Here is a 15,296-nt window from a genome sequence, read left to right as displayed (position 1 = left end):
GGAGGGTCCTAACTTTTCCCAATAGGGAGGCTTACATTGTTACTTTGATAAATGAATGTGATATGCTGTGGTGGTTTGAATATGCTTGGCCCAGGGAGTAGCACTATTAGGAGGTGTGACTGTTGGAGTAGGTGTGGCCTTGTTGGAGGAAATGTGTCAGTGTGGATGGGTTTTGAAATCCTCCTGCTGGTCGCCTGCAGAAGAGTCAACCTCTTCCTTGTTACCTTCATATCTTCATATAGAACTCTTGGCACCACCCTGACTATGTCTGCCTACAGGCTGCCATACTTCCTGCCATGATGATAATAGACTCAGTCTCTGAAAGTATAAGCCATCTCCAAATAAATCTTGTCCTTTGTAAGATTCACCCTGGTGATGGTGTCTCTTCACAGCCATGGAAACCCAAAATACATTTATACCACACATGACAGCTGTTGTCGGTCTAGGTGTTCTACAGAGTTTGGTAGTTACTGGGAGAGAGTCATATCAATTAAAATAATGCTATCATTTTATTATTCTTGCTGTGACACAGTGTTCCAAAGCTCATAAAGGAATGGGAAGAGAGTTTATCACACATTTCATTGATCAGGAATCTTTGCTGAAGAGTTGACAGCTGAGTGTAAGAGCCTGAGGGAAAGGATGAAGCATTAGGAAATTGCTGCTTTCCTCTGCAGTGACATCTGTGAGTGCTGATTTATGATCTAACTGAAGGCCATGTGTAGAAATAAGGACAACCATATATACGTGTCTAGGACAGCCATAATGGTGAAGAGACTGTCAACACTCCTGGATGAATCAAGGTCACGGGACCCTCACCTGGGGGTTTAAGTATCATTTCCTCCTGCCGCCATCTCTACACACCTTTGACAGTGGTCTGGAGGACTACAGAGGTGGTGCGAGGTTACCTGAAGGAAGGATTCTAGAAAAGTAGCTCTCCTCAGTTGGTGTCCACACTGCTGAAAAGTAAAGGGATGCAGCTGTCTTTGACTCAGCCATGCTCCTGTAAGTATTTCTTCACTTCTGCTTCTCCCAAAGGAATTCATCATTTTACACTAAGCTACACTTGGATATAATACTTTCCTGGTTTCATGAAGTACTTTAGAAAATTTATAATCTTTGCTATGAAAGGCACATGGCATATAACTTTTAGGTTGAGTTATGACTTTTAACTCAATAGTTCCAAAAGAAACCTTTCTTGTTCCAGAGAAATGTAGCAATTTCTCGAGTTTGTGTTGTCTCAATTGAAGAAGGAAGAACAAGATATTCTTATTACTGACATTTCTTGTACACAGTCTTGGGAGAGCTTGGCACAATGTCAAATGTGTAGAGCAGCCTCAGGACAAGAAATGATCCATCTCAAATGAGAATTTATCTGGAATGAGACCACAGGACACTATAGGTCCAATTTGTCACAACTCCAAAAGAAAGCAGGTATACTTTTCTGGTCCTAGGTCAATGCTCTAGACGGACTGACTTGAATTAACCCAATGAGACTCTCACTCTCATCCTAAAGGGAACAATACTAACAGACATGTGTCTTATATTGTCTTGGGAACTTGTCTCAAACTAAATGATTTTGTAAAAAGAAAAGCATGGTAATGTCAAGTTTTTGCCTTTATATTATTGATAATATATTTAAGAAAACAGAATTGATACATAAATGTATGTAACAATAATTAATGAGAAAAGAGGTCATGAATTTGTAAGGAAGCAAGAGGGCTACATGGAAAGGTTTTAGAAAAGGTTGTGTATATACAATGACATAAATCATTCAAAAAGAAAATAAATATAAATTTCTTAATTTGTAACAACTGAATTTATTTTATGAAATGTAAAACAAAAACGTGTAACATATCTAGATTGATATGCCTCTTCAATCAGCAATAGAAGCTGTGTGTGTGTGTGTGTGTGTGTGTGTTTGCTTGTGTTTATCAAGTATAAACTAAAATCATGGAATCATCATATTTGAAAAAATGAGATGCTGTGAATTTTGACAAGAGTTTGATTTTTATTTTAAAATATTTGATTAATAACTTTCACACTGAATAATTTTTCTGATGTATTTAATTATTTGGGTTATGTGAGATTAGCTACTTCTCATACCTCAATCTTTAACAATCCCCTCCCATCAAATTCTATCTATTAAAGATTCTATGGGACCTGTTTCTTAGTCTCACAGGTTTTTGGCATTGTTTTGATTTTTGGTTTGTGTTTTCTTGCTCTTGTTTTTTGGAGGGTTTGCACATTTTCATATTCATATGTATGCACCTGATTTATATGTGCATCTTCTCATGCATATGTGATCCTTGGAGGCTTGAGGTTTATGTCAGGAATCATCTTTAATAGATCATCTACCTTATTCATTGAGGCATCTCAACTATAATCCCAATCTACCTACAAGGCTGGTTTTCCTATCCATCTTTCTCTAGGGATTCCCTGTCTCTGCCTTATAAGAAGGCTGGACTTACCAAGGGCCTCAGTTCCCACCATGCTTTTGCTTAGATTCTGGAGATTAACTCCAGTCTTCATACTTTATGGCAAACATTTTATCTACCACTCCCCAGCTTGGTCCTCATAAATTTCTTTCTGAAAGTCCTTTGGGTATGCTTAAAATCATTCTTAATGTGATACATACTTGATCTTTCCCCTCTCAATGATAAATAATCAATGTTCTAGAGGTCTATCTCCCAAAAGTGCTTAGGTGATAAGATCAGCACAAATCATTGTCACAAATTTGAAAGGTGCATGTGATCAGAGCAGAGGTCCTTGTCTTATCACAGCATGAAGGATAGAGGATTGAGTGGATGATTGTTTTCCCAAGCCAGCTCCAATGTACTAGGTTGTACAAGTGAGGGCTCTGTGTCTAGAAAAGGCCTCCCTTACCAGTCTGCTGCTTGTAACTTTACATGGATAGACTTTGTAAGTGACTTTTTTCTTTATGGCAGGGGCACTCCTGCTGCTGATATTGTCAAACCTGCTTCTGTGTGAGAGTGTGGCCTCTGTGCCCAAGTGTGAAGTAATAAATGGGCAATGCCAGCTGACTCTCGAGCACTTGCTTAATCGGGCACGTGGTCTATCTGAGAACACCAATCGCCTCACTTCAGAAATATTCAATGAGTTTGTAAGTACCTTACTAACTTCTGGCTTCTTCCATGAGGGGTTACCACATAATATCTGGACAACACCTCAGCTCTGTGGAGAAGTGCTGGGGTGTAAGCATCATACAATATACCTACAGAGGTACAATGAGCCATTTAGTGCTATGATGGAACCAGAAGAAGCAAGTCACTTGATGAAATCTATACATTTAAGGGGAAACAGTCTTTAAGTGATTCTTTTTTTTCTGAAACACATTTTGGTGTTTCTAATTATTTTTTTTAATTAAAATGTTTCTACTTGTGACACAAAGCCCTAAACATCCATGCCTGAGAGCACTCTCTGCATTCCTCTTTTGGGTGCTGGGGGGCAGTTTCTGTCAGCAGGTTTCACTTAGTGCAAAGCAGATACCCAAGAAAGCAGAATGGTGGGAGGGGATGGCTTGAATTAATCAGAACTTAAATGAAAGAAATAATGCAGGAGGAGAAAATTAATAGTGGTAATGGTAATTATAAGAATATTTTCTTACTAGCTTCTCAGAAATCCCCACACTTGAGAGTCATGTAAGATATGAGCTTATCACTCTAAAGAAGCCAGTTTTCCAAGTATAACTAGACCCTGCCTTATGGTCAAGGTTCTTTGAAGAACAATATGTCCCCTCCAAATCAGTTAAAGTGGCAACACAGACAAGAACTTTAAACAATAGTGAGCTTCCAATGCAAGCTCCTCATATGTGCAATAAACACACTCATAATGTCCTATTCAATTACTAGGATTTCTTTCATTCTGTAATCTTGAGGGGTAGTCTTAAAGTTTGTTAGCATCCTTAGTAATTCATTAATCTTTAATATTTTGCTCACTGTAACATTTATATAAGTCATAAGTTTCTATAGGACTGAGGAGGTAGGGAAAGGAAAGCAAAGCCCAGACACTGAGCTGAAGAGGGTTAGGGTAAGAGGTATGGCGAGAACTGCTGGGTGGAGCCGCAGATATTAAGTGAGTCTAGTCCAGGGTTTCTTTGTGACCTGGCAGTAAAGTGATGAATAATTCATTCAGTGTTACAGTGAGCAAAGATGGATCAAAGTTCTGCTTTAGTATATTACAACTTGAGTATAAAATGTCCCTGATCTTTTAAATAAATAAACAAGTATTTATTTACTTACTTTATTTATGGTTTTTTGTGTCTGCTTGTATATTTTGTTTACTTACTTGTTAGTTGTTATGGTCAAATGCCATTCAGACATTTTCATATCATAAAACAACTTGCCAAAGTGTTAAGAAAGAAAGAAAGAAGGAAAAAAGAAAGAAAGAAAGAAAGAAAGAAAAGAAGGGAGGAAGGAAGAAAGGAAGGAAGAAGGAAAAAAGAAAGAAAGAAAGTTAGTAGGTTAAAATAAGTAGCTATGAAAGTACGATTACAGATCTCACACACCAACTACACTAAAGCTTCCCTTTCCTCATTTTTAAATTTATGTGTTTTATGTAGAACTCATCCTGTAGAGGTAAGCAAGATCAAACACATTTTTGTCCTGCTCATGGATTCACTAACTCTGTCCCCCCATTCCCTGAATGTTCTCATGATTTCCAGGATAAAGAACACTCTTCTGCTCCAGGTTCCTGGGGCAAAATCCCCCTGGTGTGCTACAATTATTCCCTCACTGTTTCAGATAGCACAACAGAAGAGCAAGAGATTCAGGTGAGTTCTCAGTGCAATTTTCTCATCAAATAATCAAATCAACTGAAGAAGTGCACTGGCTCCTCCAAGCTGCAACTCATTACAGAAAAAAAAAATTAAAATTAAAAAAATAGAAACCCGAGCAATCCAAGGAAAAATGGCACTTCTCACCTGGATGTGGCTGCCTTCCCCTTGGTCTTTGAAAGTATATCTTGCAAAATACTGTGTGTGTTTCACAAGAGGCCTCTGATGCAGGGTTGACATGTTATACACTTCTAAGTAGGAATGATTATGCAGCTTCCCACTCTATTCCTTGACATAACCAATATTAATGTCTTAAATAAGTAATCAAATATGTGCACATGCACCGCATGCAATTTGTGCTCTTTAATGATTTTGTATTTATTCACATTCTGTTTATCTGTATGCATACCTGTAATTGAAAATGTGAATGAAAGTGTCTATTAAGAATGTCTATTAAGAGCTATTCCATGTCTGGGAACTCACAACTTACTATACTAACCCTGCAGCAAAGGATCCTCAAAAAATTGCGTAACACAAGGAACAAGTACTACTCTAGGTATCATATGCAATTCTACATGCAGTTCTTTACTTAATGTGATGCTCAATGTTTTTGCCTAGCCTGAGGTCCTCTTGAAAGTGTCCATAGGTATGTTGCTTGGCTGGAACCACACCCTGAGGCACGTAGCAGCAGATATGGCTGATATGAAATCAATCCCTGGTGTTGGAACTTTCATATCTAATGTCAGAAAAATAGCTGCAAAATTCACAAGACTCACAAGAGTACTAAAGGAGGTTAAGTCATTGCTCCAACTGGTAAGTTTCTGCCTTTCACCTCTTCGGATTTCTCATTTATAAAAGCTGTGTCCCTGGTAGAGACCAATGCATTTTAAGCATCTCTCTCCTGGGAGAGTGTAATAGAGACATTCTCATAGATACCGTCATGCCTAAGGAGTTGTTGGCCACTCCAGCTTTCTCAAATGTGTTGAACTCAGATGCACAACACAGGGCTCTCGGGAGGCAGCAACTTCTTACAGTAGTTTGCACAGTATCCTTTCTGTGCAATGTGATGATCTCTTGAGATTTTGAAGATCTTATCACAGCATCCATGGTCTGTCCACACCAAAACCACCAAGTGGGGTCCTCATCATTTCTGTGGCTTTGTTTCACCATAGTAGGTGGGAGGTAGATTTGATTGAAAGTGAGAAAAGGAAAATGGAGAACAAAATCAAGATGCTGAAATGGAACCCCAGAGATGACACCAAACACACAGGAAGATCCTTCCTGGGAGAGCTGACACTAGGTCCTCTACTGTCTTTAGTCAAACTCACATCTACAGTCAAGTAGAAATGTCTGTCTATTCTTGAGAGGGCATACTCCATCTTGGACCAGTTGCACCTCAAATATATATGTGGGGTTCTTGTTTCTAGTTTGTTTTTTAGATAACTAGCAAATTTATAGTTGCCTGATCCAGAATCATGAAAATCTATATCTTTGGTTGAATATTTGCTTTTCAAAGTGTCTCCTGAATCTTTATTTCATACTCAAAAGCAATACAGAAAGCACATTTAATAAATGCCTATCGTTTGGTGATTAGGCTCGTCTTGAATCTGAGAAAGATGAGGACTACCCTGCCTCAGCTGGACTTCCATCATTACATCTGCTAACTAAGCCCTCTCGCCTTACTGTCTATCATGCTCTTCTGGGCTGTGTGAATTATGATGCAGAAAAGATTGCAACTCATGTGAAGATCCTGAGATGCAAAATGATCCACAGAAACTGTTAAGTCTCCATCCTGTCTATCCTGAAATGCTCAAAAACAGATTGGATGCTATACAACCATAGGGAAATATTCCTCTAAATATTTCTATTAATTTTAAACCTTCTCAATGTGTACTTTTGAATTAAGGGACTCTTCTTGGGCTATTAAAAACTAATACTTTAAAAATATTATGCCTGAATACAATAATTTGTAAAGTTTCCTTTGTTCACTTAATTACAAACATTAAAAACATGAAGATATCTCTATCAAATATTTCATGAGTATATGTATCATATATATACATACATACATATATGTATGCATGTATATATCATAATATTTCTTTTAAAATGAGATAGGGCACAACTTGACTTAGAAACACTGTGAGTCAATGCGGGTCAAATGAGTAGACTTGGTGAATGAGACATGATCATGACTCTACCAAGGACATGAATATCCTGGTGTACTTTACGAAAGCCAGAACCCACCATGAATCAATTTTCATATTGTACTGAGAAAACCTGCTAGTATTGTATACTTCACTATCCTTAAGTTCCATGAACTTGTCATTCCAGAAAGTGTTAGCATCTAAGGAGGAAATGGCCCTAGACACCACCACCGACTGTCTTCAGCCATGCTTGTTTCACTTCTCCTCTATGCAGCACAATCTTAGACTAGCCACGTTTTAACCCTACCTGAGTTCCAACAAAGCGCCTCTGGGCTAATTTGAACTTAATCTGTACACTGTTTAGTAATTTCCCCGCATCCACTGATGCGTCTAATCACTTCCAATTGTGACAATGTCACATTAATGGAAATCCAGAAATAAAAGGTGAAGGAAGGTTGTAAGAACTGCTTATTTCAGGCTGGAGAGATGGCTCAGCGGTTAGGAGCATGGACTACTTTTCCAGAGGTCCTGAGTTCAATTCCCAGCAACCACATGGTATCTCACAACAATCTCTAGTGGGATCTGATGCTCTCTTCTGGTGGGTCTGAAAACAGCTACAGTGTACTCATACATTACATAAATTGATAATAATAATAATGATGAACTGCTCATTTCTATCATCCTTGCCAGATGATTTCCATGTATGTAACACTATCACAGTTGGATGGAAGATGAGAAGATGGAAAATTCCTACACCATAGTCTGATGAGCCTCAATATGAATTTCCTCTTAGTGGCAGGTACCTCTCTCTTGGAACTTCCAAATGCATGTGTGTACTGGCTGTTTTTGTGTGTCAACTTGACACAAGTTTAAGTTATCACAGAGAAAGGAGCCAACCTTGAGCAAATGCCTCCATGAGATCCAGCTGTACGGCATTTTCTCAATTAATTATCAGGGGTGGGAGGGCCCATTGTGGGTGATGCCAACTCTGGGCTTGTCGTCCTGGGTTATATAAGAAGGCAAGATGAGTAAGCCAGGGGAAGCAATCCAGTAAGCAGCACCCCTCCATGGCCTCTGCATCAGCTCCTGTCTCCAAGCTCCTGCCCTGTGTGAGTTCGTGTCCTGACTTTGGTTCATCACCTTTGGTGATGAACAGCAATGTGGAAGTGTAAGCTGAATAAACACTTTCCTCCCCAACTTGCTTCTTGGTCATGATGTTTTGTGCAGGAATAGAAACCTAAGACAATGTGTAAGGTTATTATAAATCGGTATCACTTAGGATAAAGTCTTTTATCATCAAAGCCTCCCTGCCTAGAGTCTTCTACTTCTCAGATCTTTTGCTTTGTTTTGTTTTTTAATAATTTTTTATTACTTTACATCCTAATCACAGCATCCCCCTCTTCTCCTCCGAATGCCACCTTTACAAATCCCTCCCAACCCCCTTTGTGTACACCACCCCAACCTAGGACATCTAGTTACAGCAGAACTAGGCTCATCCTCTCCTGCTGAGAGGATGTGCTAGGCAGTCCAAGTATGTGGAAGGGGATCCAATGAAAAGTAACAGAGACTCAGATAGCCCCTGCTCTACTTGTTACAGACCCACATGAAAAACAAGCTGCACATTTACTATAGATATATAAAAGATCTAGAACATACATGCTACTTGGTTGGTGGCCTAATGCCAGCTTAGTTGACTCTGTGGGTCTTCTTCTGGTGTCCTTGACCCCTCCAACTTCCTCACTTTTGTCTCCTGCTATTCCACAAAACTCATTGTGTTCCACCTGATGTTTGGCTGTGGTTCTTTGCATCTGCCTCTATCTGCTAGATGAAGCCTCTCAGAAGACTGTGCTAGGTTCTTGTTTGCAAGCATAGTATAGTATCATCAGTAGTATAAAGGATTGACTCTCTCACATAGGATGGGTCTCGGGTGAGGGCAGACATTGGTTGGCTGTTCCTTCAATCTCTGTTCCTTCTTTATGCCTGCACATCTTGCAGGCAGGACAAATTTGGGTTGAAGGTTTTGTGGGTGGATTGACAATGTGCCCCTAACTCCTCTGGAAGTCCTGCCTGGCTAGAGGAGATGGCCACTTCAGTTTCTATATCCCCCTTCTGGTAGGAATCTCAGCTAGGGTTACCCTCATAGTCTCCCTGTATCCTCACCCATCCCAAGCCTCCAGCTAGCCTCATAAATGTCCTCCATTGATTTCCATTCTCACTGCTAGCCCTCACTCCCCCACACATGATCACCATCCCAGCCTCCTCCTCTTCTACCAAGTTACCTCTCTCCATCCTCTGATGACTACTTAGTTTTCCCGTAAGAGTGAGATCCCTGCATCCTCCCATGGGACCTCCTCATTATCCAGTTTCTTTGGGTCTGTGGATTATAGTATGGCTATAACTTTCTGGTTAATGTCTGTTTATAAGTAAGTACATGCCATATGTATCTTTCTGTTTCTTGACTACTTTACTCAGGATGATATTCTCAAGTTCCATCCATTTGCCTGCAAAATTCATGATGTCTTTTGTTTTTCATAGCTGAATAGTATTCTGTTGTATAGATATACCACATTTTCTTTATCCATTTTTCAGTTGAGGGACATCTGGGATGTTCCCAGTTTCTGGCTATTATAAGCAAGGACACTATGAACATAGTTGAGCAGGTATCGCTTTGGTATAGTGGGACATCTTGTTGCTATATCCACAAGACTGATATAGCTGGGTCTTGGGGTAGAATATTCTCAGATTTCTAAAAAATCTCCAAATTGATTTTCAATCAGCAATAGAGGAGTGTTCACCTTACTCCACATACAAGCCAGCATATGTTATCACTTGAGATTTTTCCATCTTAACCATTCTGCTAGGTGTAAAAAAGATTCTCAAAAGTATTTTTGATTTCTATTACCCTAATGATGTTGATTTAAGTGTTTCTTAGCCATTAGAGAATTTTCTGTTGAGAATTCTCTATTTAGCTCTGTACCCTTTCTTTGTGTTATTTGGTTTGTTGGTGTCTATTTTCTTGAGTTCTTTATGTATTTTGTATATTAGCCTTCTGATGGATGTAGGATTGGTGAACATCCCAACCTATAGGCTGCCATTTTATCCTATTGATGGTGTCCTTTGCCTTACAGAAGCTTTTCAGTTTCATGACGTCCATTTATTAATTGTTGATCTTAGAAACTGAGCCATTGCTGTTTTGTACAGGAAGTTGTATCCTGTATCAATACTTTCAAGATTATTCTCCACTTTCTTTTCTATTATATGTAGTGTACTCAGTTTTATGTTTAGGTCTTTGATCTATGTGGACTTAAGTTTTGTGCAGGTAATAAATATGGATCTACTTGCATTCTTCTACATGCAGACATCCAGTTAGACCAGAAACATTTGTTGAAAATGCTTTTTTTTCCATTATACGGTTTGCCTTCTTTGAGAAAAATCAAGTGTATGGGTTTTTTCAGCATCTTCAATTTGATTCTGTTGATCAATCTGTCTGTTTCTATACCTATACCATGAAGTATTTGTTCTTATTGCTTGTGATCAGGAATATCTCCAGTAGTTCTTTTGTTGTTAAAGATTGTTTAAGATATCCTGGCCTTTTGTTTTTCTATATAAAATTGAGAATTGCTCTTTCAAGGTCTGTAAAGAATTGTTTTGGAATTTTGATGGAAAAGCATTGAATCTGTAGATTGCTTTTGGTAAGCTGGCCATTTCACTATCTTAATCCTAATGATCTTCTCATACAGGTCTTTCATTTACTTGGTTACAGTTACACCAAGATAATTATATTATTTGTGGGTATTGTAAAGGGTGTTGCTTCCATAATTTCCTTCTTAGCCCACTTATCATTTGTATAAAGGAGGGTTATGGATTTTTTTTTTAGTTAATTTTGTAACCAGTCACTTTGCTGATGGTGTTTATTAGATGTAGGAGTTCTGTTGTAGAGTTTTTGGAGTCCTTTATATATACTTTCATATCATTTGTGAATAGCAGTACTTTGACTTCTTCCTATCCCCTCCATCTCCTATAGTTGTCTTATTTCTCTAGCTAGAACTTCAAGTACTATAGTGAAGAGATAATGGCCTTTTATTGTTCCTGATTTTAGTTGAATTGCTTTAAGTTTCTCCTCATTTAATTTGATGTTGGCTATTGGCTTGCTGTATGTTGCCTTTTTTTGTGTGTGTGTTTAAGTATGTGCCTTGTATCCCTGATCTCTCTACAACTTTTAAGATAAATAGGTGTTAGATCTTTGGCAAAGGTTTTATTAGCATCTAATGAGATGATCAAGAATTTTTTTCATTTAGTTTGTTTATATAGTGGATTATGTTGATGGATTTTCCTATATTGAACCACTTCTGCATCCTGGGGGTGAAGTGTACTTAATCATGGTGGATGAAGTTTTTGTTATGTTCTTGGATTCAGCTTGTCTTTGTGTAGTTAGAGTTTCAGAGTGTTCCTTCTTTTTCTATTTTGTGGAATAATTTGAGATGTATTGGTATTAGCTCTTCTTTGAAAGTCTGGTAGACTTCCGCATTAAACCCATCTGGCCCTGAGCTTTACAGGACTATTTAAGTAGTTTTCCTGATCTTGATTTAACTTTCATTAGTGGTTTCTGTCTAGAAAATCATCCATTTTATTTAGATTTTCCATTTTTTGTGGAGTATTGGTTTTTGAAGTAAGATCTAATGATTCTTTAGATTTCCTCAGTGTCTGTTCTTATGTCTCCCTTTTCATTTCCGATTTTGTTAAATTGAATACTGTCTTTCTTTTAGTTAATTTGGCTAATGGTTTGTCTATATCATTGATTTTCTCAAAGAAACAGCTCTTGGTTTCACTGGTTCTTTGTATTGTTTTGTTTGTTTCTAATAGTTTGATTTCAACCCTAAGTTTGATTATTTCTTGCTTTCTACTTCTATTGGCTGTGTTTGCTTCTTATTTCCTAGAGTTTTCTGATGTACTTTTAATTGCTGGCATGAGAATCTCTAATTTCCTTATGAAGCACTTAGTACTATGCGCTTTTCTCTTAGCACTGACTTTATTGTGTCCCAAGAGTTTGGGTATGTTGTGCCTTCATTTTCATTGAATTCTATAATACTTTCAATTTCTTTTTTTTTTATTTCTTCTCTGACTCAAAGATCACCAAGTTTTCCATGCATTTGTAGGCTTTCTGTTGTTTCTGTAGTTGTTGAAGTCCACCTTTAATCCATGGTTGTCTGATAAGATACTGGAAAATTTTCCAATATTCTTGTATCTGTTGAGGTGGATTTGTGACCAAGAATATGGTCATTTTTGGAGAAGATTCCATGAGGTACTGAGAAGAAGGTATATTCTTTTGTGTTTTGGTGAAATGTTCTATAGATATCTGTTAGGTCCATTTGACTTATAATATCTGTTTGTTTTTTATTTCCCTGTTCAGTTTCTGTCTGGATGATCTATTCACTAGTGAGAGTGGGGTATTAAAGTCTCCCACTACTAATATGTGAGGTTTGATGTGTTTTAAGCTTCAGTAATGTTTCTTTTCGAAATGTGGGTTCCCTTGCATTTGGAGCACAGATATACAGAATTGAGATGTTCTCTTGGTGGGTTTTTTTCTTTCATAAGTATGAAGTGTCATTCATCATCTCTTTTGATGAATTTTGGTTGAAAGTCTGTTATATTAAATATTAGAATGGCTACTACAGCTTGGTTCTGGAGTCAGTTTTCTTGGGAAACTTTTCCTATTATTCTTAGATTAGGTCTTTTCATAGTATCACAGATTTCCTAGATGTTTTGTGTCAGGGAATTTTTAGATTTAAGATTTTCTGTGACTGATATATCAATTTCTTCAACCTTATATTCTACACCTGAGATTCACTCTTCCATCTCTTGCATTCTGTTAGTGATGTTTGCATCTGTTATTCCTGTTCTCTTCCCTATGTTTTCAATCTCCAGAATTCCCTCAGTTTGTGTTTTCTTTATTGCTTCTATTTCTGTTTTCAGGTTTGAACAGTTTTATTTACTTCCTTCACCTGCTTAATTGTATTCTCCTGTATTTCTTTAAGGGGTTTATTAATTTCCTCCTTAAAGGCCTCTATCATTGTTATAAAATTGGATTTAAAGTAGTTTTCTTGTGCTTTGGTAGTATTAGGATATCCAGAGCTTGCTACATTGGGATAGCTATTCTCCAAAGTTGTGATATTGCCCTCGATTTTGTTGATTGTGTCTTACATTGACTTTTGGCTTGGTTGCCCATTGATGTTCCTGATATAGCAGGAATTGGTAGGCCGTGGCCTAATCTCCATGTTTCTGGTGCAGATTGCCTTTGTTGGTTAGTCTTGGGCTGGATAATGGAACGTTTGTGTGTGGGGGGTGGGGCGTGCAGTGCAAGTCTCCCTCCAGTAGGGTATACTGCTGGGGACATGGCAGGTAGATAGCCGGACTATGGAGTTTCATGGAGTCAGCATGCTCAAGGCATCTGTGGCTGCCACAGAGGATTTAGTGGACAGCAGAATAGGTGCAGAGAAGGAATCTAACCTATATACATCTGGATCATCAGGTCTGATAAAGGTGGGCAAAAGGTGGCTGGACAATAAAGATCTGCTGAGGTGCAATTCTTCCCTTGATTTCAAGCCCACAAGTAATTTTCTTTATTAACAATCAACTTGTCCATACACAGAGACATGCTAAACAAGGACCCAAATTATAACACCTACACCCCCAGATACAATCCTAAATAGAACATGTCCTCAGTGTGGAAAAGCTTGATAAGTGAGGGTATTACAATTCATTCTCTGCCTCAAAGCAAGTGAGACTGTGATAATTTCAATGCTGGGCCACCTTGCAAGTGGGGTTGTTGAGCTGATTTTCTTCAATAAAGAGCTTGTGGAAAGAGAGGAAAGAAAACAGACTATAAGATCTAAAATAAATGAAAGACCAGATGTTGAAATACTCATTGAAATACAAAATGCAGGTAACTTTCAATATATCCTTATTTTAAAACCTAATATTAGGTACCATCTTATGTTCTGCTTTACTTCCTGTCTTCTTGCTTTCCTGATTTCAGTTTTATTGCAATAATTTTTGTCTTAATCTATTGAATTCTTTAAGTTCTAGGGCAAGCAAATCTAGATAGTTCTGTATATAAATATTTAAAAATATCTACTACACACCCAACTTATCAAACTGGCAGAAACAATGCTCATCTAGAACACCTACTTCACTCAGACCTAGTATTCTTTTCATTTTCAGTCCTGTTCCTGCCTTTGACTGTGATGATTTTCGCATCTCTGAACCATGCCATATCTTAGTCTATGACCTCTTAAGTGCATATAAAAATGTCAACACTCTGGTATAATTCAGCTCAGTTCCCTCAAAGGTGCAAGAATTGGCAAAAATCCTTGTATGTTTTAATATCTAAGTAATTGGTCTTCCAAAGTGTTTAATCCTGCTATTTAAAGGTTGCAATCATCCATGTCCAGACAGATATCTTGAGCTTGGCACAAAATGGAGGACTTCCTTTTCTTAGTGAGGTTTCCTCTTCTTTGTCTGATCTGGGAAGCTCGACCCATGCTCTACCTGAGGGATATCATGGAATCTCTGGAGAAAATTACTGGTTCAAATTCCTAGAATGCCTCTCCATGAAAGTGAGGTATCTTCAGAAACTTAAACCTCAGCCAATGAAACTCTACCCTAAGAAAAAATTCACACTCCAAGGTTTACATATATATAGCCCTGGTTCATCCCAAACCAAGTGTATATGTACAAGCTCACCCAGAAAAAGGTATATGCACAAGCAAATATCTTTTCAGAGTGCTACTTCAGGAAAGATCCTTGGAGAAGCCCACCACCCAACTGGAGCAAGATTGTGCAGAGCCTACATATTCTACATTCTGCTCTGTTCTTCCAACCTAGTGTCCAGTAGCATCTGGACATGCTGAAAGGGAGGAAATAAAGGACATGGAAACAGAGCTGGCCCACAGTACACATACCACAGTATGACACAAGAAATCAAATGAATGATAAAATATTCAAGAGAAGTGATCATTTTCACCATTAATTTAATGAACAATTGCATATGAACTTTGTTTCACAATATGGCATTGACTTTTGTGATCATTTTTCCAGTCATACAAATGAATAGAGTCAAATGGCACTACTAAACTCTGTATCTACCAGAACCAAGGATGTGTATTGTCCTGTGATTATTAATTCTTTGTCACTTGTCATTTCATCATCTGAATAAAAATATTGTAACTATGAGTGGAGAGTAACATTATTATGTTATGAAATAAACCTACTCATCTCATTCCTTGAATGGGACCTGGGACAGTACTTAGGCTCTCTCTCTTCTCTCTCTCTCTCTCTCTCTCTCTCTCTCTCTCTCT

General features: G+C 38.0%; 1 protein-coding gene across 1 annotated transcript; it reads left to right on the top strand.

Annotated features, from left to right (window-relative positions):
• Window positions 1–940: 940 nt before the first annotated feature.
• On the top strand, window positions 941–6,575 carry LOC116082402 (prolactin-5A1-like). Its single transcript, XM_031359298.1, has 5 exons — window positions 941–1,002; window positions 2,946–3,121; window positions 4,682–4,789; window positions 5,411–5,605; window positions 6,387–6,575. The coding sequence occupies exons 1-5, from the start codon at window positions 972–974 to the stop codon at window positions 6,573–6,575; spliced, it is 699 nt and encodes a 232-aa protein (XP_031215158.1). The 5' UTR covers window positions 941–971.
• The last annotated feature ends 8,721 nt before the right edge of the window (window positions 6,576–15,296 follow it).

This window comes from Mastomys coucha, unplaced genomic scaffold, assembly GCF_008632895.1.
Source record: "Mastomys coucha isolate ucsf_1 unplaced genomic scaffold, UCSF_Mcou_1 pScaffold7, whole genome shotgun sequence".
Taxonomy (NCBI): Eukaryota; Metazoa; Chordata; class Mammalia; order Rodentia; family Muridae; genus Mastomys; species Mastomys coucha.
Note: the sequence above shows the minus strand (reverse complement) of the source record. Positions and strands in the feature narration are given on the sequence as shown.